The sequence below is a fragment of the Harmonia axyridis genome, chromosome 1 (assembly GCF_914767665.1).
Source record: "Harmonia axyridis chromosome 1, icHarAxyr1.1, whole genome shotgun sequence".
NCBI lineage: Eukaryota > Metazoa > Arthropoda > Insecta > Coleoptera > Coccinellidae > Harmonia > Harmonia axyridis.
Genome location: NC_059501.1, coordinates 11,107,595 through 11,133,439, shown reverse-complemented (window position 1 = coordinate 11,133,439; position 25,845 = coordinate 11,107,595). Strand labels below are relative to the sequence as shown.

The 25,845-nt window shown below is 36.0% G+C and overlaps 1 protein-coding gene across 3 annotated transcripts in view; it reads left to right on the top strand.

Annotated features, from left to right (window-relative positions):
- The window catches only part of LOC123670709 (LHFPL tetraspan subfamily member 6 protein-like), a 176,202-nt gene that overhangs the window by 111,407 nt on the left and 38,950 nt on the right, over positions 1-25,845 (top strand). For all 3 annotated transcript variants that reach the window (XM_045604240.1, XM_045604238.1, XM_045604239.1), the window contains exon 3: positions 13,094-13,209. In XM_045604240.1, the coding sequence (XP_045460196.1) occupies positions 13,094-13,209 (116 nt within the window). The remainder of the gene's footprint in view (positions 1-13,093; positions 13,210-25,845) is intronic.

Below are 25,845 nucleotides of genomic sequence, written 5' to 3'. Positions count from 1 at the left end.
AACCTTATCAACCCCCCAATAAATCTTTTAAGTTTTACCACCGACCTGACACATTTCTTCGACACCCCGAAGAATAACATATCCTTTGTGCATTATGTACAATAACCATTCGTTCCCTGTAAACTCATTGAATTTGTCATGCCCTTGGCACTTGAAGAGACTAAGCATCCGGTTGACTATCTCAATTATTTACAGGGAACAATAGACTGGATCCTACATAAGTACTTATTAACTGTTTCTTCAAGGATCATACATTTATGAACATTTTGATATTGCTGTTCAAAAATAGTAATATCTTTGATATATAAGTAAGTTTAAATTATTATGATACGAGAAACCTAAGAACCCTGTTGAATTTTTTGAAAGTCACTTCACTAAAATAGTGAAAGTTCGCAAAAACTAAGCAATTTTTGGGTATCGTCATGAAGAGCCTTCTCGGTCGGTAATGCTGAAACTTAATGAAGTTAAGAATTGGAGCCGAGTACTTCGCTTTAGAACAACTGAGAATATAATCGCTATAGCCTCCAATGTGTATGAAAATCCAGGTTTTTCGATTCCTCTTCAATCTTGGAACTAGGAATATTATTGTTTTTTAATAATAATATTACATAATAATGATTATCATTATAATTATAATTATTACATAATAATAATTTCATAACTAAAAATAACAAAAATATAATGTCGCATAAGTCTGTTGATTTTTTCATAGATGATTTTTTATATAGAAAATTTACCTGTTAAATAACACATCATTGACTGCCATCAATACAATTTACGTAATTCTAGAATTCATCAATTTTTCGTCTAGAACGGACGAAAAATACCTGTGACATATTACAGGGAAAATCCAAATGAGTTTCGTGTTTCCCAAATCCGCCATAATCAGGAATTCCTCATTCAAAATTCGGTCGTGGAAAATGAATACAAATTCTTTCTATCGCAAGTTCAATTTCCATGTGAACAGAGGTCAGATGGAGGTTATTCTGTGGCATGTCGATATGAATTTCTGTTGCGCTATTCTAAACGATGGGTGGTATTTAGAGTCTTTTCAATTACGGTTTCGAAGGCCTCGTACACTCGATTCCAGCGTAATATTGGAATTTTTCATTTATAAATCTGTCAAAATAGCCGTTGTATAAAGAATAATTTATATTCGAAATTCGATATAATAAATGCATAAAATATTTGGCAGTTATATTCCAACCATAGAAAGCAATCGAATCGGTATAAATTCAACAGAAAGTATTTCGAGGATTCTGGAATTTGGTGTCACAAAGTTCAGTCCACTGATTAATTTATTGGAGTTCATCGTTCAATCATTCGACTCTAGATGAAATATGATGCGGTTTGATATTTTATCATACCATCGACTGTTTGATGACCAGAAACATCAATCGAAATCTGATATTAAATGATGATTTTTGTTGTATATCGAATGAGTTTTATATTTCAAAGCATATTTCTCTCGGTCTATTTTCATTGTGAAATCACATTTGATTTCTGTTTTTTTTTAATTTGAACAGTTTATTCCACTACATACCCAGTTCATTTCAGGGAGTTTGAAGACTACTGTGAAAAAAAAGATAGCTTTTATTAACTGAAATGAATTTTGTTCCTCCGTTGAAAAAATACCATTCTGAATGGATACAAGTGAATGTACCTAATGAAAAAAATAAAAATTCTAGAAAAGCGCTGAAAGCTTTCTAGCCCTGGGACTCAGAACTGTATATTGGCATATAAAACTGAATTTTCATATATCATAAAGAAATCAATGTGAATCAATAAGCTGAGGTATCTACAAATGTTCGAAAAATAAATTTTTATAAATATTTCCTTGGAATCGGACATTAAGTCTGTAATTATTTCGATTATATATTGAGAGATCGTCTGTAATTTTTGAATTTTGTGCCAAGAATGGTCCCACACGATAACGAATCCGTGTCTGAATTCGATTCTGTCCGTCCATTCGGCAGTATACATATCGCAAACAAAGCTGCTTTTGAATTCTCTTTCATTTATTCACCAATTGGACACAACATAGATATATAAAATTATGTGGACCAAGAGTGTTTTTCTCCATTTTGACAATGCGAACTCTTGAACTAAAGATATATACGTAGTTTCAGACATTCTAGCCGATTAGCTTTTTCTTCACCATTAATTTTATGAAATTTGGTAGCTATGGGTATTCCAGTAGACAGTGAAGGTTCCATAAGAATTTGAATTCATTTGAATGTAGAGTGCGTGTAGCTCATACGTAAAGAACATCAAGATAAATATGTAGGATCCAGTTATTGTTCCCTTTAAATAATTGCGATGGTCAACCGGATGCTTTTTCTAGTGTCGAGGGCATGACAGTTTCAATGAATTTACAGGGAACGAATTGTTATTGTACATATAATGTAAAAAGGATGTGTAATTCTTCGAGGTGTCGAAGATATGTCATGGAGTGGTAAATCTTGAAGAGATTTATTGGGGGGTTGAGAAAGTTCGAACACAATACGGTCGTACCATATGTATCACATCTGTGTATCAGGTTCTAGTCCTTCGGGAATATTCGATTTCCAGGAATCCGCGAAGATCTTTGTGGGCGGTACGGCAAAGCTCTTATTGGACTAGGGGATGGTACTTTCCCTAAGGGTGTGGTCAAGCCGAAAGAAGGGAAGTCGATATCCGAGACAGGGTAGTTCCAATCGGCAGAGAGTCAGTGGAAGTAAACTCGAAGACGAGTAAAGTTCGGTCGGTCAACTTGAGATGTAAGACGAAAAGACTGTTCGCGGACTAGATTAAGACGAGTCGCGAACGAGTTAGAGACGAGACGACCGAAAACTTGAAGTACGACGAAGACTTGATAAACGAAGACGTTTCGAGTAATCAACAAACGAGTTGAAGACGAAATTCAGTACCGTAGTGAGAAACTTGTAATTAAGACGTAATTAGGATCTTCTCAATACTGAGTTTGTACTGTATAAGTGTGGCTTTGTAAATAGATGTAAATAATTCAAAAGAGTTTAATTATTGCAAATCCAACAAAGTCACGGAGAAAAAGACGAAAGGCCAGGTAATCGAATCATACCTCTAGACGATCGATTAACCAAACCTACAAATATTTATATAAATTTTTAAGTGCTAAGGACGAGGAACCTCACAACTATAGAAAGAGTATTATTTTCATTGGAGAAACAAAATTCCATTTGAAGTCGTGAATCATCGGAAAAATATTGCCAGTTAACGAAATCAACCGAAACAGGTACAGGATCGACCTCAAATTCTTCATCAGTGAATTGAATTTTTCCAGTTCTTCCTAAACTTCGATCACTCCCTAACTTTCTTCACATAATTTGTGATCCATACAGCATGTCTCCCTCTGGATGTCACCAATCTAATCTCAATTAGCGATCGGGCCCTGAAAAAAAAGCGGTAGGCCGAACGTAATTATAAGATTCCCTACGGCCCGCCGTGAAAGAATGTATCCAATTCGGACCATCTGTATTTCTCCCACCCGGAATCAATTGAACATTCGCATCAATTAAGGGCCAGGCAGTGGCGGCGCTAGAAATCGGTCAAATGAGATTTGCGACGCCACATTCATTCCCCAGCAAAAAAAAAACGGTAAATGTAGTTAAGCTAATATCTTGTAAGAATTCTGGCAAGAAACAATGTTTTTATTCTATTCTATGTACAATAATTAATAGATGAAACAAACCAATAAACATTTCCTGCTTCATTACTTTTGAGGGTTTATTAACAAGATAATTTTTATATTTATTTCTTCAATTCTTTCTTTCAATATAAAGTTTTTATTTTATCATCAACTTCAAAAACAATCAAAAAATTCAACCGATGAATCCAAATTTTTGTAAGTGGTAGTATATAATATGATCTATGATCTTGTAATACATAATCGAAATACAATCATAAAATCAAATCCAATGCAATCAGGTCACATTCAAGATCAAAAATATCATATGAAATACTATTAAATCTCTCTTCATAATGAAATACACAAAATACTATGCAGATTCAGTTAAATTAAAAGGTTATATACTTAGCCAAATCATGAAATAGTGAATTGAACCAACAAGGCCAACTTGGACTCTTGTGTGAATAGATGAAAAAAGCTAAGTAATAACGTCCTAGTGTCTTCTTCTTTCTCTTGTTATAGGCTACCAGCCTGTTTTTTTTTCCAACTGTCTTGCTATGTTGGATACTCTCGTTCCTCACGTATACAATCTCTCAGTGCAGTATTAGTGTATATCCTGATATTCTAATAGGACTAGTGCTTTCGATGCAAAAATTCGCCACCATAGACCTTATTTCCCTTTTCAAAACCAAATTTACCGAAACGTTATGATTATAACAATGTTTAAAGAAATTGTTCTATCAGTACCTATTCACTTCAAGAATCAAGAACCACCCAAAAACGTGAAATTTTCAGAATAAGTTATTGTTGAGCCTTGGTTGAGGTCGTTAATGAACGAAATCTGACTGATTGATGTAAATGGCAGTTCCGAAATTCATTTCTCTGATGATTTCAAATCTAAGAATTTAATGGAAATGAAAATTGTCATCTTAGTATGAATGAAGGATTTAAGTTAATGTTGATCCCAACACTAAAGCAGAGAAAAGTTAAGAAGAATATCGATAAAAAAATCAATATTTCAGTGACCACCGATCCAATTGAGTTGAATGATTTTGCGGGTGAACCAAGAATATAAATTCAAGCGTTTTTCAAAATTTTGGATTGATCTCGTTATAGGATTTATTGAATTTTCGAGCCGATTATCAAAAAAAAATTTAATATTTCGATAGCGACATATCCTATAATGTATTTCGTTGAAATTTGCAAATTCAATGCAATATTTCATATGTATAACGTCCTTAAACTAATGGAAAAATTTTAAAAAGTAAAAAGAAAATCACAAGATTTTCGTTTAAAGTCTAGGTTCTGAATCAAAATTTACAAATGATCGAATAATTTCAACTAAAGAGAAGAAACACCACCAGTTCATAGCGTCCAGATGCGATAGACATTCCCGAAGACAACATATGAAAAGGCTTACGAGGCTAATTGTTCATAAAACAAAGTATAAAAGGATAAGGACAGTCCCTCACAGAGAAGTGCTAACCGTAGACACGTGTTTCGGGCTTTCGGCCGTCATCAGTACGGTGAACATGTGTTAGGAAGAGCAACACTTGAAAGAAACAACAAACAAACGGAGTCAACAACAGAAAACAGCCGTCAATTTGGAAGACATTCCGTTCTGAAAATTTTAGCGACGAGTTACAAACTACGACCTAGTAACCTCTGCAGATGCCTGTCGTTGCAGCAGGCGAAACGTCAGATGAATAGCCGACTATAGAGCATTGCTAAAACGCCTGGAATTTCCAATATATGGTAATATACATTGTCCATCATTTTGCGGGGTCTCTTGGGCGCTAACCCGTCGGCGGTCGCCGACATAGCTGACGCCCAGCGCCGCCACTGGAGCCAGACGTCTGCGATCCTGCGAGAGCCTGAGGATCGCTGCGGACGTTGTACAGGCAGTGACCATTCCACGGAGAGACGACGGTCAGGCAATTAGTTCTTATGGAACTGTTCATTTGTGAAAATGCCTAGGGAATTGAATTCCGGATATTTGGTTTCATTGATTCCGGGCCCTCCAACTCCAGAATGAACGGGGGGAAAAACCCGAATTGAAGATCGACGTTGAGGAGATAATTGGAAGTGGCGGAGATCGAATGTCAAGTATTGATTTCTTTCAGAATGATGGTGTTTTAACCCTTTCGTTTTAGTTAATAGAAGGGGTTCGTTTTTGTGCGCTTAGAAGACTTCAAGGTTAAGGCATTGTGGTGAGAAATTCTTCATCAAGATTGAAATGCCATCAAATTATTGTATTGAAGGTTTCTTCTCTTTGTTTTTTTGTTTTGTCAATATTTGTTTTGTTCAATTTTTCAATAAAGCTTCACTGTATACATTAAGTTTGAACATAAATAAAGTATGGGATTTTGAAGATGAAACAAATTATTTTGAAGCTCATTCCGGTATTTTTCATTGATCACCAGAAGCAGAGAAAATTAAAAAATATTCTCCAAAAAAATTATCAAATATTTTCCAGACTACAGAACCAACAGGTTATTAGGATGTTCATCTTAAATAAGTATTTTAAGCTTTTAAAGAATTCTAAACAGATCAAAACCATAGAAAATCAAAAAAAAATATGAGGAAAGAAATATGCAATATTTCCGTGACAACAGATTCAATCAACATATCCAATCTTAGGGGTATATACAGGGTGACCTGGCAGCACGTGACGCTTTCTAAGGTGTGATTGAAGTATATGAAGTCAGGAATGCTTTGATTTTTTTTTCTTCCTACGACGACCTTCTAAGAATGTGCCTTTAAATGGTTCTCCTACAATACTTCAGTCTGTTCCTAGTGTTTGACTTATGAAGAGAGTATCAGAAACAAAACTTTATATAGGTACTGATATTTGTTTTTACTCAAATTCAAAAAAGTACTAGATTTCGTTCGGAAGTTATCATAGAAAAACTATGTACCATTTGGAGGTACATATCTTCTCAGGAGGAAGTCGTAGGATCAGTATATTGTGCAACAAGTGAAGAAATTTTCCCTACTCCAGAAATTCAAATAATACAAGTAGTGTACCTGTTTCAATTCAAAATAGCTTTCGTTGACAGTACCTAGGATTGAGTTCACATAGAAACGACTTTCAAAAAGCCCAATTTCTTTGGTCTATCGAGCATAGTGTGGGTAAAGAGCCGTGAGGAATAATATTTCTTACAGTATGAGCAATACATCGTTTAGGAATTCAGTAAGCTGTGCAGTTAGCTACTTTTCATAGCAATTGTAGGAAAACAAAATAAAGGCATTCCTGACTCCTAATTGACGTGGGAATCTACTTTTTCGAGGTACCCGTGGAGGAAGTAGTTAGGTTTTTGTCCGCTGGGTGACACATCGCAGTGAACAAACTGCTTTGCATTTGCCAGCGTTCAATAAGGTGCCTGCTATTTCGTTTGTTCGTCATCTTGGGTTGAGTTATGAGGTACTGATGATCCCTAACAAGGGTAAAACCGGTATATCGCTACTCTTCTTCGATGGCGTGCATTCTCCTTGGGTAACTTTCGATATGATTCCTACGTAATAACGTGGAAATCTTCTGTTTGACAATGGTTATGTGGATGGCATTTTGCCGAAACATTTACCAGATAAGTGATATCTTATGATATTTTATACTCTTGGAAAACGTACTCCTTTTTCTTATTTTTCATTCCTGACTCGTTATATTATATTTTATTCACAATTGAGAGTCACGTAGAGCTGGGACATGTTGATCGCGTTTCCGTAATAATAGAAGCAGCATATGGACAAAAATGCGAAATATTTCCATAACAACATATAAGATAAAGTGGACATTCTGTTTGTATATTATGTCATATAATTACTCGAATGTCCATGCCAAATTTCAGAAAGATCGGATCATTAGGATCCGTTAAGATAAAATAAACGACGACGAAGATATCATAATGAATCTTATCAATGTAATAAATTTAGGTATCTAGTAGTGCTATAGTCACCAATTGGGGTATGATGGCAAGTGATCAAATGCTTCTGACACCAAGTCAGTTCTATCATTTTTTTTTATCGATCAGACTGTGTATTTAAAAAAAAATAAAAATTTCGAACCTGTGAAAAAGAAAATATCAGCAAATATAGATGATACCACCCATTTGAGGCAATGAATATTGTTTTTGAAAATATTATTCTTTGATCTGAACACTCGAAATTTTTTTTTTGGTAGAAAATATTCTGCATTGCATCACAAAGATAGTCGTATTGAAAATATATTATAAAGCAGTAAAACTTCAAAGAACTACATAGTTAAATTTTCAGGAGGAATTCAGAGAAATTCCTGACGAGTAGCTATCAGTTCGTCTCAAATTTCCATCCCCATTGAAGTCAGAGCAGGCTTTCAAGGGGCTTCTGTTGAACGAGCGGTTGACTTGCTAATTGTGTGAAGCAGCATTGATGGTTATACGCAGATCTAGTCACAGCGCTTTGTTCGACGTATCTTCTAATAGAGCTAGTCCAGCCACTAGCAACTCTGTATAATATATCATGACTATGATTCATGCTAATTATTTTTACTATCTATATTAATGTGTAAATTTCAACATTACGCGAGAAGAAAAAGTTGTCAAAAATTAACCTTAAAACTATAATGACGTTAAGCTTCATTTTTTTCATCGAATTTTATCGTGTGCAATAGAAAATTCAATAATTTAAAAATCCCGTTGTCAAAAGGTCCCAAAAAGAAATAACAGAAGATGAGCACCATGTTTGATAGCCCGGTCACTTCTTGGAATACCAAATATAAAATATATTGTTTTTGTTATAAAGAGAATGAAAACTTCCTTCTAAACTCAATCAGTTCTTCTACGCCTGAATAATCCTATCATGAACCCGATCCAGAATCTCGGTACCTTGACTCTACTAATTCTTCTAATTCTAATTTCCTAAAACAATACTTTCCTGATCTTTCATACTTTATTTGCCTATTTTATGCAACAATAATCCCATATATTCAAACTTAGTAAGTACTTATCTACTGCCAGTTCGTATAAAGCCGAATACATCTAGTCAACTTTTATAATAAACCAAAAGTTTATCAATCAGGCTCCAAAGAAGATGTACATACAATTGAGTAGAAAAATAGGTACAACAAGACAACCCAAAAGAATTAAAAAATTCTTGTCAACTCTTCTTTCCTGAAAACTCAAACCTACCCAAAATAGTTAAAGAGGCCAAACTTGGGTGACAAAAATTCGTCTCTCAAAGAGCTCATCAATTTCTTCAAGAATCCAGAAACATCTGGAAGAAATCGATCACCTGGTCGAATCCATGCCAATAAGTGTACGGAGTTTCAAACTGAAAGAGAAGGTCTAAGATTTAAGAATTAATTACAGGGCTATTATTGCCATAGAGCTATTTTTTCCATAGTGTGATCTATAGCTCGCCTTTCAGTTCCAGGATTCTGATGAACTCCAGGCTTCAAGGAGGCTACTTCCTTACTTCTACAAGTTTCTTGTCCAGAACGGATTTTGCGTTGGCTAGTGATGACGAGGCATTTCGTCATCAGATAATCCGGAGTTTCCTCCTCCTCTCCAAAGAATCTGCACTCAACATTTTCTTCTAAACCCACTCTCATAAAGTGTTTCCTGTGGCGACAGTGCCCTTTCAGGAATCCAGTGAAGAGGTGTAGTATATTCTCGATGAGATCTAGATACTTCTTAGATCTCGCAGTGTCAAAGTTTCGGAGAAGCTTTTTGGAATGATCCAACCCCAGAAAATTCCACCAGAGTGTTTCTCTTTCGGTTTTTACCTTCTCCTGAAACTTTTTCTTGTTTGTCAAAGGAAGGTGTAATACAACATTCATAAAAAATGCCTTCAAATTTCATTTGATTTCTTCGATCAGTTATTCACATTTTTATCATATTTGGTCAGAAAACTCGAATCTTCTTGGTGATGCATTTCTATCTCGCAGAGTATAATTTTTCTGTGGTGTCCAAAAGGTGCAACAAACGGGCCTTCAAAAGCCCCCGACACCAAGTTTAAGCTTCTAGCAAAATGTTTTCATGAGTATCAAGAGGAGAATTATGAAATTTGACCCCAGCTAAAATTTTATGTAATCTCTCTTAATAGAGACACCAGTAAATAACACGGCCTGTCAGGATAAAAGGGATCGAAGAATTCCAGGCATGGCGATGGACCTAAACAAGAGGGAATGCGAAAGGCACATTGAAAATCCATTTTCAGTTTAATAAATCTGTAACAGGCTGAAAGGCAATCAATTCAGCGGTGCGTATAGCTTCCAATATTGAGAATGACATTTTCTTTGAGGTACAATTCAAACGTGATTGCTTTCATGATGGAAATTATCAGCATGTAAATGAAAACAAGTAATTCAGGGCTCAATCACTTTTCGTTCCTATCTTTTATCCAGCATTCATTTTTGTTGCCGTTGTGGGCGTTCAATGAACAGGCAATTCACTGGTAAATTGCTTTATTCGAAACGGTTTAGATAGAATTTTGCACGTTGCTAATGCACGTTTTATTCACACTCGTTTTTTGGAAAATTTATGTATTGATAGAGTGGGAGCATAGCCAGCAGCTAACTTCCAGGCCAAAATGTTCTACGTTTCAATCATGCCCTTTTGTTCACAAATATTGAATTGATGAACTCTATCATGCCTTTGAATTTGATATATCTTTCAATATATATTTTCTATTCAGTGATTTAATTTCATCAGTTACTGAATAATTATTATTTCAGTTCTAGCAGAAAGAATCCATTATTTTCGCATGAAAAACAAGGATTTGATTACCACTGTCAGAATGATCAGATTTAGGTGAAATATTCGCCGCTTTGTTCGATAACTTGTTGCCACGTTGAAGGTAGAATAGCGATTGTCCCTGTTGACAAAATTGAGATTTCACAAACCTATGTTGAAAGGGAATTTTCCACCACCAAAATTGTTCGCCATGGACAAGAACAGATAGTAATCACTTGGTGCCAGTTCCGGACTATAAGGTAGATGCATAAGAACCTCCCAACAAAGCTCCCAGAGCTTTTGGCGTGCACTATCTTTGTATGTGGACTGGAATTGTCCTTATGGAACACATATTCTCTCCTATTAGTCAGTGCTGGCTCCTTTTGACGGTCCATTTGTTGACAGTAGAGTTCCGAGTTAACAGTTGTGCCATAGGAGAGCAGAGAATAGTAGATAATTATCTGCCAATCCCACAAAACACACAGCAAAACACTTCTGGTCGTCAATATCAAAATCTGATTATATTGGTTCCAGTGAATACCAATTCCATCGATGCGTGAGGCATCAGCCTAAATAATAGTACTTACTAGTTACATTTTTTATTCAAGGTTGTTAGAGTAATTTGGTGAATGAATATATCGAAATTTTTTTATTTCGGTTGTCAATTCTGGTAAAATTTTAATGTTATCGACAAAATACTTTGGCGCTGAATTGTGGAAAAGTCATATAAAGTAATCGATTAAATTCCACCTCTCTCTAAAGGACTTTCATCGCAAGTGTTGGGAATGATTATAACCCACACTGGCTTTCAGTTTGATCTGTTTCGAATAATTATTCAAAATTGAATATGATATTAAGGTATAAATACGAACAATTCCATAATCGGATTAGAAATAGGTAAACATTGTAATGTAAAGCTGTTTACCTCTATTGACATAATTTAATTGTTGGGATATAGATTGTGGAATGCAATTAATAGGAATATAAAAACTGATCAAGCCTGCAATCGAAATAAGCTTGAAGAAAAAATGAAAGATGATCAACTAGGTACTAGGTAGAAGAGCAGATTCAGATTAGTTTTCATTCCATCCTGAGGCATAATTGTTATGACCAATATCTTTATGAAACAAGATTCGACGACCTCCAGAACGCAATTGGTATACAATTTTATATTCAACATCTCAACAACTAGAATAGTACTGAAAAACCTCAATAGAAATATCAATAAAAGCAACATAATGCAAAGAGCTGTCTTCTGAGGTACTGCAAGACGGTGAGAAAAAAACCTAGGATACGAAATCTCGTCCACAAGAACCAAAGGTGCTACGAGGACTGGACACTTATAAAGGGTGTTTTTTTTAGAGCTATAGAACTTGAAATTGCAATAAAACAACGATGGATTATTCGATTGACATGAATTTCATTTATTCGCAAGATAATCTTGTGGCATTATATTTTAAATATGATTTTTGGCATATGACCGCCACGGCTGGCACGGATGTAGTCCAATCTGGACGTCCAATTTTCGATGACTTTTTTCAACATTTGTGGCTTTATATCGGCAATAACACGGCGAATGTTGTCTTCCAAATGGTCAAGGGTTTGTGGCTTATCCGCATAGACCAATGACTTTACATAGCCCCACAGAAAGTAGTCTAGCGGTGTTGAATCACAAGATCTTGGAGGCCCATTCACAGTTCCAAAACGTGAAATTATGCGATCACCAAACGTGTCTTTCAATAAATCGATTGTGGTACTGTGTGACATGTTGCGCCGTCTTGTTGGAACCACAGCTCCTGGACATCATTGTTGTTCAATTCAGGAATGAAAAAGTTAGTAATCATGACTCTATACCGATCACCATTGACTGTAACGTTCTGGCCATCATCGTTTTTGAAGAAGTACGGACCAATGATTCTTCCAGCCCATAAAGGGCACCAAACAGTCAGTTTTTCTGGATGTAACGGTGTTTCGATATACTTGAGGATTAGTTTCACTCCAAATGCGGCAGTTTTGTTTGTTGACGTAGCCATTCAATCAGAAGTGCGCTTCATCGCTAAACGAAATAAAATGGACGTGGTGCGCGATACGTATTCCGCACAGAACCATTATTTTCGAAATAAAATTGCACTATTTGCAAGCGTTGTTCAGGTGTGAGTCTATTTATAATAAATTGCCAAACCAAACTGAGAATAAATCACTCAACAGGTGTTGAATTGGTCGCCATCTTGAACAGTAATGCTAACTTAAAGTTATACACTTCGAAAAAAAACATCCTATACCTAAGAAATATCCTTCTGATATTTTAGGTATCCGGGAGTGAGCGAATGTCTCCCTTAGCAGGAAGTGACAAAGCCGACTTCGAGAAGAGTTTTCTCTCCTACGCTCATATGCTAAAGCTGGAATGATGAAAAAATCAGTTTGTCTCCTTTTTGTTCCAATTAACTTCCTACTTTGGTTTTCAAATAAATTATTATAGTTTTAGGGAGGGAAAAGAGATGGACATATCGTTCCTTCTGTGCATTGTCATTGAGTATAGTATCGAAAATTCACCATCATATTAACGAGCATGCACATTCTGTGACAACTTGAAATAAACGGTTCTCCCTCACTCAACGCATCATAAAAAATTCTCACCGGCAGGCACATCCTCTTGAATAATACACAAAAACCGATTTCCCCCTTTAGATATTTAACGCCGTTGAAATGTAAACCTGACGTTTTTCTCTTTTTCCAGGGTCGTTTGCTCGGCAGAGTGGATGCATATTTCAGCTCCTTTCGCCGGTGTAATTACCCTCGTGTGAACCCTCAGGGTGTTGTTGAAATTGTGGAGGAATGCGGTCGATACTCCAGGTAAGTATCCACGTGCTTATTTGTTATTCTCGTTAAGTTGCAACAACGATGCCAGACGGTCTTCGCTTTGCATTCGGCCCTCGTTTCTGCTATTCGGGTTCAGAGGGCGTCACGCTCTAGACCGTTTCTTTGACTAGAATGGGAATCTCATCCATAGAGAATGAACTGGCTGACGATACTGGACATGTTCTCGTGCTCGGCTTTTGAAGTTGTCCCTCCATGCAAACGGAGAGCCGTGCAATAAGATGTGTTCGTTGAATGCGCCAAGGGCTCGTTTGCATTCATTAATTTTTTATATCGGTTCTTTCATTATCTCGATTTTAGTGTTTCATTCCCTTGGTAGAATGACGCTCTTAGGGTGATTAGTGAGAAGAATCGTTTTTTGCTTCCAGAATCTCAGGTCATCTGAAGTTTAATACTCATACTTTGCTTTCAAAGGTTACTCTGGAAGTAAATGAAGGGCTTTACAAGAAGAGATCTCATTTCGAAATACCTGATATCTGAGCAGCACACTTTCGAAGCTGCCACCTTTTGACATTTGACAAGTGAAACTATGCCAAAACGAAACGGTACACCCTTCAACAACGTATTTAAATTGTTAAAATTCACAACAAAAATCGTGAAAATTTTGCAGTCACAGTTCCCAAAACCAAAGCTCTTTTGGGTAAAAACTTCGAGCTATTGGGACAAGCTAATGAAAAATCGAAGCCGTGTGCAACGCAAGAACAACTGAGAATGTTTCTGACGAATAATTTTGACGAAAACCCATTTTTCTCCATTCCTCATCAATCTTGGAAATTAGACATTCCTCAAACGACATTACACCGTATTTTGCATGAAGAACTAGGTCCTAAGCGTTTTCAAGTTCAGTCGACTCAAGAACTCTAGCCCGTAAATGAGCAATTTCGTATATCTTTGCTGATTGGGTCCTTGAAATTCGTCAAAATGATACAGTGCTTCATTGAAAAACCCCCTTCAGTGATGAGACCGATTTTCACCTCGGAGGCTAAGTTAATAAGCAGAATTGTTGCATTTGGGACTCGGAAAATCTAAGAATACTTGTTGGAAAGCCTTCTCATCCTTAATATGTCACTGTTTCGGTTTGGTTTTTGGGATGGTGGTGTGACCTCACTTTTTCGAAAATGAGGCTGGTGCTATTGGCGAATAGATTGCGCCACAGAGCAATGCTCAATGATTTTTTATGGCCGGAATTGGAAGATACTTATGTAGACGAAGTTTATTTTCATGATGTCAATCCCAATTCTACAAGAAAAGTTCCAAGCCATGTAAATTCTCGAAGAAATGATCATAAATAGCCACTGAGATCTTGTGATTTAACAGTTTCAGAATTTTCTCTTTGGGGCCACTTGAAAAATGAGATCTTTGCCAATACTCCACAATCAATTAAAGAATTTAAATACACACTTCGTCAAGAAAGTCTTGGCCCCCCTATCAACTATCAACTTGTTGAATGTCAGATAACAATTTTTTGTGCATGGAATCTTCACTATCTTATAACTTAAATGAAAACAATAGAGCAGCAAAAAAAGTTCCTTATTCCGGAGAATACAGGTGTTTTCGAACTTAATCAGTTTTCAGCGAATAACGAGAGTTGTAATATTGAGAATATTTCTTGGAAAATACCGGGTTATCCAATAAATCCGTTTGTTGGGCAGAAATAGAAGCCCTACATCAAGAAGCTTCGTCGAATCACCAGAATGCGCAACATATGAATATTCCACGAACTTCAGTAAGGCGCATAGTGGCTCTTCTCCTGGAATCCTGGAAATCGGCAGCGTTGCCCGGAGACCAGTGCCTGGTCCACCCAGAGTAACATCTACAAGGGCAGATTATTATATCATAATTTTTTTACTCGAAGGAATCGAATGAAATCTTTAACATCACTTCGAAGTCATTTTTTGAGGACCTAGAGACGGGTAGTCTCAACCAGTACCATAGAAGACGGTTGCATTCCTCAAAATTTAAAGGCAAGAAGACCTTTGAGAGTACCTCGGCTTTCATCTGGACATAGAGCAACCCGCCGGCAATGGTCAGGGGCTTTTACTATATAAAATTCGGTTTACAAAGTAATAGTCGACGAGATAGGGTTGGGAGAGGTCCAGGCAGACTAGAGCGACTCAATTTCGCTCGGGAAGATGTGTCCTTTCAAGACGCATCAATAATGTGCGGGGGGGTATAATTTTGTGTCGCTGTACCCCTCTTATTATCGTTGAACGAATAATGACTGATGCCATCTACGTAGAAAACATAATTGAAGCAATCATTGTTCCTTTGCGCGACGAATTTTGGGATAATTTAATTTATCAGGATGATAACGCCCCACCACACTGTACACGAAGGGTTCAAAACATTTTTTTCAAGAGCACAATAACCAGATAATGAACTAGCCAGCAAACACATCAGACATGAATCCAGTAGAGCACGTTTGGAATTACTTAGGGAGAGCAATATCGAATAGCCTAAACCTACCTTCAACATCTCAGGATGAAATTTAGCTCTTCAGGAAGAATGAAACGATTTGCCTGAAAATTTCAATAATGACTTGATCAGTTGGGAAATAACTATAAATAATCAAAAAGTAATAATAAATAATATATTAATTTCGATTTTTTTTTTCACTTTTCCTATTTTTTTTCATCCTGCATACATCAAAGAGTTACAAACAAAGATTTTCTATCAAATATATTGCAGTTGAAATAGAGAAAGATATTCATCTCATTTCCGGAAAGATTGTTTATTTCTTCAGAAACCTAGAGGGGCCAAGACTTTTGACGATTCGTGTATGTAATTCGTGATGTTATCGACGACATACTGGCGCAAATGTATGAATTTCAAAAAAAGAATTCAGGCATCCGTAGCCGTGGCTGTCATTGGGCTGATATCATTTTCCAACGTTAATGAAACAAACATCCATTGATTTCTTTTGAAATCATTTTATTCGATAGAAAAAAAGAGTAATTATATTTCCAAAGAATTCTTGGTGAACTATATTTCGAAGTAACCCAGAAAATTGAGGAACAGCCAACATACATATTCTATACGAACTACCCCAGAAATAAGTTCAACTTCATCACATTAATTCCGACCAATCAAAAATGAGGTCTCTTCTCCAGATACTGCCATGAATGCAGTAATCCAGAAGATCACATATCCCCTTCAAGTGAACGAAAACCCGACACAAATGAGAACACACGTCTTCCTTTCAGCGTTCCCTGCATTGTACAACAGCGAAACTCGTGAAACCGAGAACATAGTAGCCTGGAAGATTAATGACATCTATTATCATTCCACGTCAAGATTGTTTCTCCTCTAACCCATAGCTGAATTTATCATCTTTATCAAATTTTTTTCAACAACTAGCAGGCAGAGATTGATGATGACCCGGACGTTATAGCTACGAGCGATCTAGTTACATCGAAAAAGTAACTATCCTGGTGCTGTAACAAGCCAAATCGAAGATTTACAGCTCTCGTTGTCGACACTGCCTCTTATCGAATTCTGCCTGGATAGGAGAAAGTTTACATGGGAATTTTCGCTAGTATAAAGCAAAGACTGAGCTGCTTATCTGAAAAAGTTATCGTGACCCTTTCCTAGGTACCTACTTATCATTTGAGATTGTAGGATTCCACATATGCCTACTTATGCGTTTCGTCCCTGGCACACACACAAACCGGACTCATCAGTGTGACTTTGTTATATTTGTGTGTGCCGTGTCACAAACGCTTGGAGAATTTATTATTATCGGGAGCCGCCGGGACTCGAACCCGGCACCTTGTCGCATCTCGGTGAGTGAGTCTACAGTCTTAACCTCTAGGCCACCGAGTGCTGTGTTTATTGTTGCTATGTGGAGCTCTATGAGAAGCCGCCACAAGATGATCGGATAAGAGCCTGCTCACAGTTGATATCACTTTCCTCTACTCGTACTAAGCTTCAAGAAATGCATAGCGAAATTTCAGAACAAGGTGTCAAGCTGGATTGAAATATTGAAGTGAATTTACATTTGTAATGGATAAAATGAGATTCGTGCATTCGACCCTCAAGGAACTGTTCTAGGGCCTGTATTGTTCCTTATATTCATAATATCATGATATTATGAATCTCATATGCAGAAGAATCGGTAGTAAAGTTTGAGGGAGAAACTTATCAGAATTCGATATTGAAACCTAAAGCTCTATGGAGGCAACTTATTCAGGCAACAAACAAATTATGGAATCAATAATCACTTCAGTTTACACTGAATTCCTTGTGTTATGTTCTCCAAGAGTACAGCTTATGCCTAAATGGACGAGTATTGAGTACAAAAATCAACAAAGTGGCACATTCAATTCGAAAAATCAATTGAAAATATTATGGATGTAGATTGATGATGATGTAATGATTATTGTGTTGTGTAGTACTCGTATGTCGAGCAGAGCTATATCTAAGTCTGGAAAGAAAGTCAAACATGACAGAGCAGATATTTTTCAGTACTATACATAAGAAGAGGGTGATTCTTAAGTCATAAAGTAACCCAGACTATCAAGCCATTTTACCTCTATTCAAGTTAGTTAAATACACTGTACTAGTAAGATGAAATAACTTTTTACGTCGTTAGTTTTGATGGTCTCTAGAAACCTTTCATCATAGCATATCAAAGCATCCTAGAATATTCTCTCAAAGTCTGATTTAATCTTTTGGAAGACTCAAGAACAACGGAAACTCATAATTCATGAGAGCACCAACCTGAAATGACACAGTTCAAACTTGAAGCTACGGGAAGCTTCAAACTTATAAAGTTTCTGTAGTTGGTTAATGTGAACACATTGCTAGGAACATAATTTTCCGAATTTGTAACTTGTTATAAATAGGTGTATTTGAAACTTCCAACAGAGTGTTTAATTCACGAAGTTCCTTCTATGAATGAAATCATTCGACTGGCTGCACAGTGAGTCGGAACGGTTGGTAATGCTAAAAGTTTCTCCACATGGATTTCAGGGATTTTCAAATAATTGGAGAGAATATTGAATTCGAATGAAGATTTCTGCTAGTGGTTCATTTGCCTAACTAATTTTCATCAAAGCTGGAGATAATAATGCTTAAGTCTATCACGGCTGGATTGTTCGACCGAATTGGAAAATTCCAGTCTCTTTAGCTGTGATCTAGAAGGCTTTTCACCTGAGGTTTTCAATAATGCTGCGGTGAGCATCTCATTCTCTATTTCTGAGAAATTTCGTTTTTGTGAGATCAATGCTAGTAACTAAGTGGTCTGTACTTTTGGTGTTTCTCCTCTTCTCTTGATGTTGTTTAAATGTTTGTATATTTCGATGGCTTTCAAATTTTTCCACGGGTATTTGCTGTTGATATGTAAGATGATTTTGTCCTCGAGAATAAGGTTTAATGTCCTTCGGTAAGAGCATGATCAGCAAGTCCATACTTATCCGTTTGGATTAGTCAGCAAAAACTATTCATACTCCTGGACATTGTGTCGAATGTTTCTTTTTGTAGTCTTAATGTTAACTTTTCCTTGATGACAAGATATCCTGCATATATCTCCTTCAGAAAGCGAATCAATTTTATGTTGCACTTGTTGCAGTTCTTGTATTGCTCTTTGAATTAGTTAGCGTTTTTCTCAGAAGATTCTGTATTGATTTATTGAAATAAAGACAGACTACATAACTGGTAATGATTAGGAAAAGTGATTCTCTCTATAATGATATATCATGTAATATGTCACGAAAGCTATATCAAAAGAAAATTCACCTCGAATGAATGGTATTCTCGAGGCACAATATCATAGAGAGAATATTATATTCAGCTAAACCATACAAGAGTTTTCTGTCTTCTCGTTTATTAAAAATTATTTCATGAAATATCGCAGATAAAAAGTATACATAGGACAGATGCTGCTCCACAGTTTTCCTTGAATAAAATTATGGCGCGTACATGGTTCATACTGATGGAAATTTCAATACAGTTTTTCATTTCAGTTTGATCATGTAATATTGTTATATAGCTCCAGGCATCCTGAGGGAACATTTTTTGAGCATATTGCAGCATATTGAATATACTAAATCGATATTCTGAACATTTTCCGCTAAACGCTATCTATTGTGACATGATTCAGGCTATACCAAAGATACGAGGTTATTCCATGAAGCATGGGCGTCAGATAATTTTTCCGAGGCTGCCACTTCTTTTGAACGTGTTTGTCACTGTGTTTTAGATCAGAACTCGATCTTTGAAAAACGTCCTCATTTGAGGGGTCTATAAAGAATATTTCAGAAGATTTAACGATTTTTGGATAGAGATTAAATTTTTAGTGTTTTTCCCAAATTTCGATAGTAAATTTCCTCAAAACTGCGAGTTCTACGAAAATTCGGTTTGCGTTATCAGAATTGACGATCCCTAATGAGCCAATTTCGAACTAACCATATTTTCAATACCCTAGACCTTAGAAAATTGAAGAAAATTAAAAGCTCCTTGTCCTATCATTGATTGATTCGGTTACTAAGGTCACGAAAATGCTTGCAGTTGGACAATTAGTCAATTATTTCATAAATTATAGGTAAAAATCTGAAATTTTCGAAAAACAAATTGATAATTTTCCCGAGGCTGCCACTTCCCCTGGATGTGAGCTACGCATTTGAAACCTCACTGTGTTTTAGATCAGAACTCGATCTTTGAAAAACGTCCTCATTTGAGGGGTCTATGACGAATATTCCAGAAGATATAACGATTTTTGGATAGAGATTCAATTTTCAGTGTTTTTTCCCAAATTTCGATTGTAAATTTCCTCAAAACTGTGACTTCTACGAGAATTCGGTTAGCGGTGTCAGAATTGACGATTCCTAATGAGCCCAATTTCAAACTAACCTGAACATTTTTTCGTCAAAAATTTTCGTAAAATTTTCCATACTCTAGACCTTAAAAAATTGAAAAAATTAGAATCTCCTTCGTGGTAATATTGTACGTCCTCATTTGAGGGGTCTATGACGAATATTTCAGAAGATATAACGATTTTTGGATAGAGATTCAATTTTCAGTGTTTTTTTCCCAAATTTCGATTGTTAATTTCCTCAAAACTGCGAGTTCTACGAAAACTCGGTTACCGTTGTCAGAATTGATGATCCCTAATGAGTTCAATTTCGAACTTACCTGAAAATTTTGTCGTCAAAAATTTTCGTAAAATTTTCCATACTCTAGACCTTAGAAAATTGAAGAAAATTAAAAGCTCCTTCATGGGAACATTGTACCTTATCATTGATAATTTTGGTTACTAAGGTCACGAAAATTCTTTCGATTGGGTAATTAGTCAATTATTTTATAAATTATAGGTAAATATCTGATATTTTCGAGAAAAATATTGATAATTTGCCGAGGCTGCTACTTCTCCTGGATGTGAGCTACGCACTTGAAACCTCACTATGTTTTAGATCAGAACTCGATCTTCGATCTTTGAGGGTTTTGTTTCGAATATTTCAGAAAATATAACGATTTTCGGATAGAGATTAAATTTTTAGTGTTTCTTCCCAAATTTCGATTTCAAATTTTCTCCAAACTGATGATTCTACGAAAACTAGGTAAGCGGTATTAGAATTGACGATCCATAATTAGCCCAATTTCGAACTCACCTAAATATTTTATTGTCAAAAATTCTCGTAAAATTTTCCATACCCTAGACCTAGGGAACTAGGATTAAATTGATATCGTCAGACTAACCTCATAAGAAAAAAAGTGGTATGTCACCGGCCATGCTCGGGACTTTTTTAGCGCCGTGTGTGATACGCCGCGTGTAAATATTCCAAAACCACGATCCGAAAATCCTGTTCAGATTCAACTAAAAAAATCCCCCATTAAAAACATCCCGCTATCAGTCTTCCTTTACGTTTCCTTGAAAAACCTTCCGAGCGGAAAATGATCTCCTCGAAATCACGGCTGATAAAGGACTTCAAAGTTATTCAATCCGGATAAAGTAGAGCACAAGGTGACCGATAAGCAGCAGACGGGGGACGTCTTCATCTCGAAACCTTTCTAGAAAATGTATCAATCATAGTGAAAGGGAAGCTCCCATCTTAAGCTGATCCCTATACGAAAGGGCGGATGAATAATACTGTTAGTGTGATCTTCCGTATTTATGCTTGATGAATTTTCCTTCCTTATGCAATCATGAGTAAATGAACCTTCATATCTTCGGAGATTTATGTGCGCTGGATCGATACTGAGAGTGGAGCGGTCTTCCGTTAAGGTCTCGAGTTTAATCCTGAGATCCTATCAGCAGAGCGCGACAACTCATGCAAAAATGGATGAGTTCAGAGCAAACTTTCAAATTCGCTATATTTTACCTAGAGGTATTTCGGAGAAACAGCATCGGAGAAAATTTTCGTGTTCTGGGTGCCTGCATACAAGATTTACTTGTACGCAAATTTGGTTGTTACAATTACGTATTGATTACAGTCTAACAAATCGATAGACACCATATGAGAATTTTTTAACATGAAATGTTATAGGTAAAAGAAAGCCACCAATTCCATCTCGGAACAAAATGTTATGTCGATATTGAAAAAACGGGTACATTTTAAAGGAAATCATGACCAATTCGCACATTTGCGGCTTTATGTTCTCGATAACTTTCAACTTCAAGGTTTTGAATCGATTTTGGATCCTTGTATAGACCTTATCTTCCACGTGATCAAAAAAAAAATACTGAAGATCGCGAATCACGAGATCTAGTTGTCCAAATGTGTTTGCCTCTCAGAGAAAAATTTAATTTCTACCCAAACTTATTTCCAATTGTATCTTAGCTCCTAGAAATTAAAAATGCCAGATTAAAGTCTCGCAAACCTTTATGGATTAATACTTTCCTTCAATCTAATGGTAGTGACAAGATAATTTGGCGTTCGGAATGGAGTTCTGGTAATGTCTTCAACAAAAGTATTATCATTGACCCTTCAGATGAAGCTCTAGGTTTCAATCTTCCCAGGAAAATTTGGTGTATTTCAAATCTACTTAGGACTGGTCATGATCGTTGTAATATTATGCTCTTCAAATGGCCTTCTATTGATAGCCAACTATGTGAGTGTGGTAAAGAAGAAACCATTGAGCACTTGGTTAATACTTGTCCAATTTATAAATTTCATGGTGGTTTCCAAGCTATCCATTCAGTTTCGAATTTTTTTTTTGGAATGGGTTGCTAACTTCAAATCAATATACGTGTAGGATCCAGTTATTGTTCCCTGTGAACAATTGAGATGGTCAACAGGATGCTTGGAGACCTATTAGTTTCTTCAAGTGTCGAGGTCATGACATTTTGAATGAATTTACAGGGAACGACTTGTTATTGTATATGTAATGTAAAAAGGATGTGTTATTCTTCGAGGTGTCGAAGATATGTCATGGAGTTGTAAATCTTGAAGAGATTTACTGAGGGGTTGGGAAAGTTCGAAGATAACACGGTCGTACCAGATGTGTCACATCTGTGTATCAGGTTCTAGTCCTTCGAGAATATTCGATTTCCAAGAATCCGCGAAGATCTTTGTGGATGGTACAGCAAAGCTCTTATTGGACTAGGGGATGGTACTTTCCCTAAGGGTGTGGTCAAGCCGGAAGGAGGGAAGGATATTCAGAGTGGACGGGGTAAGTTGCGGTCAGGGGACGAAGTAAGTTCGACTCGAGAGTCAGTTCAAGTTAAGTCGAAGACGAATAATGGAAACTAACCTTTAGTGTTCATTTTTTTTTCGAGGTGAAAATGGCCTTCATTACTGACGATGAAAATCCTAATCATTTTGATGCATTTCAAGGAACAAATCAGCTAAGATACGACGTTGCTGGTGATCCACTAGCTTGATTTCTTGTATCAACTAAGCTTTACAAGCCTTATGACCTACGGCATTATGCAAAATACGGAGTTGTCTCGTTTGTAGAATGCTCAAACTCCGAAATCGACAAAGAATCGACAAACCTGGTTTTGACCAACTATACGAGCTACAGCAGCAAAATTTTCAGTAGTTCTTGAGCGACGTATATGGTTTCGATTCTTTATACTACTAACTTGTTTCAATAGCCCAAATTTTTCTACCAGTTTCACTATTGCTGGCCGAGAAGGTGCTTCATGACAACTCAAAAGTGCTTTTGTTTTACGAACTGTGACTACAAAATTTTCACCATTTTTGTAGTGAATTTGAACAATTTCAATGTTGATTCAATTAATACTAGTTTTTATCATTATTATCATGATCAACTACCAAAGAGTAAGGGCTGAAACAGTTCAATAGTTGATTCAATTGTTGGAGCTTGTATTGTTTCGTTTTCAGTACTGGCGTAGTTTTCAATAGTCAATTGCCAAAAGATTCCACACTGGATTCTTTTTGATCTTTGCCGTTTTTCTTCTTCAATTGAAAGCGTAGTGGTGTTTTAATATTTCTCTAACCTTTCTGGACATGTTTTTCGATCTAAGAGGTAGCTCCTGTTCAGTAGGCATTCCGAGAACTGAATACACACAGTCGTTCATGTTTAGTTTTATCCCTACCATTCTTGGTGTCTCATTTTTCGAATCAGTAACAAATACGTTTACGATCTACAATAATTGAATATTTAACAATTATTCATTTCCCAAGCCATCTTTATTTTGAGAAATGTACAATTTTATTGCTAAAAAGCCAACTTGTTGGTTTTGCCAGCTTGTGATTTTTATTGAAGTAAAACAGGCGTCGCTACGGGAACTTTTTCATTGAATATGGAAGGAGTGAAATAGTAATCACAATACAAATACATACACAAACAGCACGCGTTCTCACTGACATTAATGAGTGAGTGCCTTTTGTTTCCATGGTAATATTAATCTGGGAGATGTTTTGATTGCAGTAGAAGTAGACTTTTAATCACTCATCATCAGTCCCTTATCGAACAATATACTCCCAGTGTGTGGAGAACAGTAGTTGAATTTTTAGATTAAATAGGAGCCCTTTGTGTTAACATCGTAGCCTTTGATTCAATTTTAATTAAAATATTTATCGTAGGACTGCTTACACAAATGAAGAATAAGAATTAATAATACAAATTTATGAATGTAAACTCTTAAATTGTATTAAACAGATTATTGGCTAGATTTGTGAAACATTTCGAACATTTAGAAAATATTTATTTATTGAAATTACTCATAAAATATGTCAGTATGTCTCCTAACTAAGTATAAAAAAAGTGGTTTTGTTGTAATTTATGTCCGTTAATAACCTCTCCACTCTAACAAGTAGGTCAAATGGAACCTAACTTCATATAAAATTTTTCGAAGTAGGTAAATCCCCTTCATAGCAGTCTCCGAACTTTTGAATAATTCTCATAAATCACTCTGTTTATTATCAGGAAATCGAAATATTATTCAGAGTACGTACTTTCACAGTTATCCCACTAAAACTTTTACAGTTCGACATATACTTCTATAGAACTGAAAATTTCCAATCGATCCTCAGCTGATATCCTTATATGTCCTTGTTTTTGCATATTCGGGAGAAGGCAGCGAATATGAATGCGGAAAAGCCGGTTTTTTGCCCAAAATAGAGCGGTCCCCGAAGCATCCATACTTTCTCCGGCCAATTTCGTGTCAGGAGTGAAACGAGAATATTTTTTCCTCGGGGAATTTATGATGGATGCTCTGTATTATACGTTTTTTTGCGGGCGCTGTTTTTCACTCTAATGGCTAGTCTCTCTACGCCGATTGTTGGAAATACCCCGTGTGGACTCCACAACCCCCTGGATGCATATCGTAAGGAGATAAACCCAAAGGATTTGTATGGATGTCTGATTTGGAAATAAACCCTGCAAATTTTACACTATATCCCATTATTGCATGAAATATATAAATCATTGAAAAGAGAATACTAAATTCATTTGAAAAAAATAAAGGTTTTGCGAAATGTTTATAATGCTTTTTTACAGGGTGATTGACTTATCTTGATTACCTTAATTCTCTCTGAAAGGTTGCAAATTTTTTTATTCTATGAAAGTCTGCGAAAATAAAAGTCACTAATCGTCTCGGCGCAGCCATTTTTTCCCTGTAGGCCATTTGAAATATTATTTCATTCAAATATAATTTTTTTTTCATTTAAACAGTTAGCAATCCACAGGGTATTTCAAGTTTTTTCTATTCCATTTATTTTTTCTCTATTGTTCCTTTCTTTTTCATTATTATTTTTTTCTTAGATTTTGACGGCCTTGGTTTCGAGACGTTTATTCGATTTCGGTTCTTAAAATCAAGTAGATTCCTCTATTACTATATTTCATAAATGATTTATATCAATAACAATAAATAATGCTTTCAATAACAAAAGAAACATTTTGAAACAGATGTTCTGTATTATTATCTATTTTAAAGTTTTGTGACTTGTCTTATACATACAATGTAATAATGTATGTCTCGCTAGTCGAATTGAAATTTATTATTATTCATTATCTTTTTTCCTTATTTCATTGAAAGATACCTTGCCAGAATATTAGTGTTCACATGGCAGCATACGTTTGTTATTTTTATATTTAAACTCAAGTCATTCAAAAAAAAATGAGAGATACATTCATTTATTTCTTCGCATATAAATAACCTGGATGGCTGGTTCATATTGCACTTAGAATGTTGACTCTTTTCAT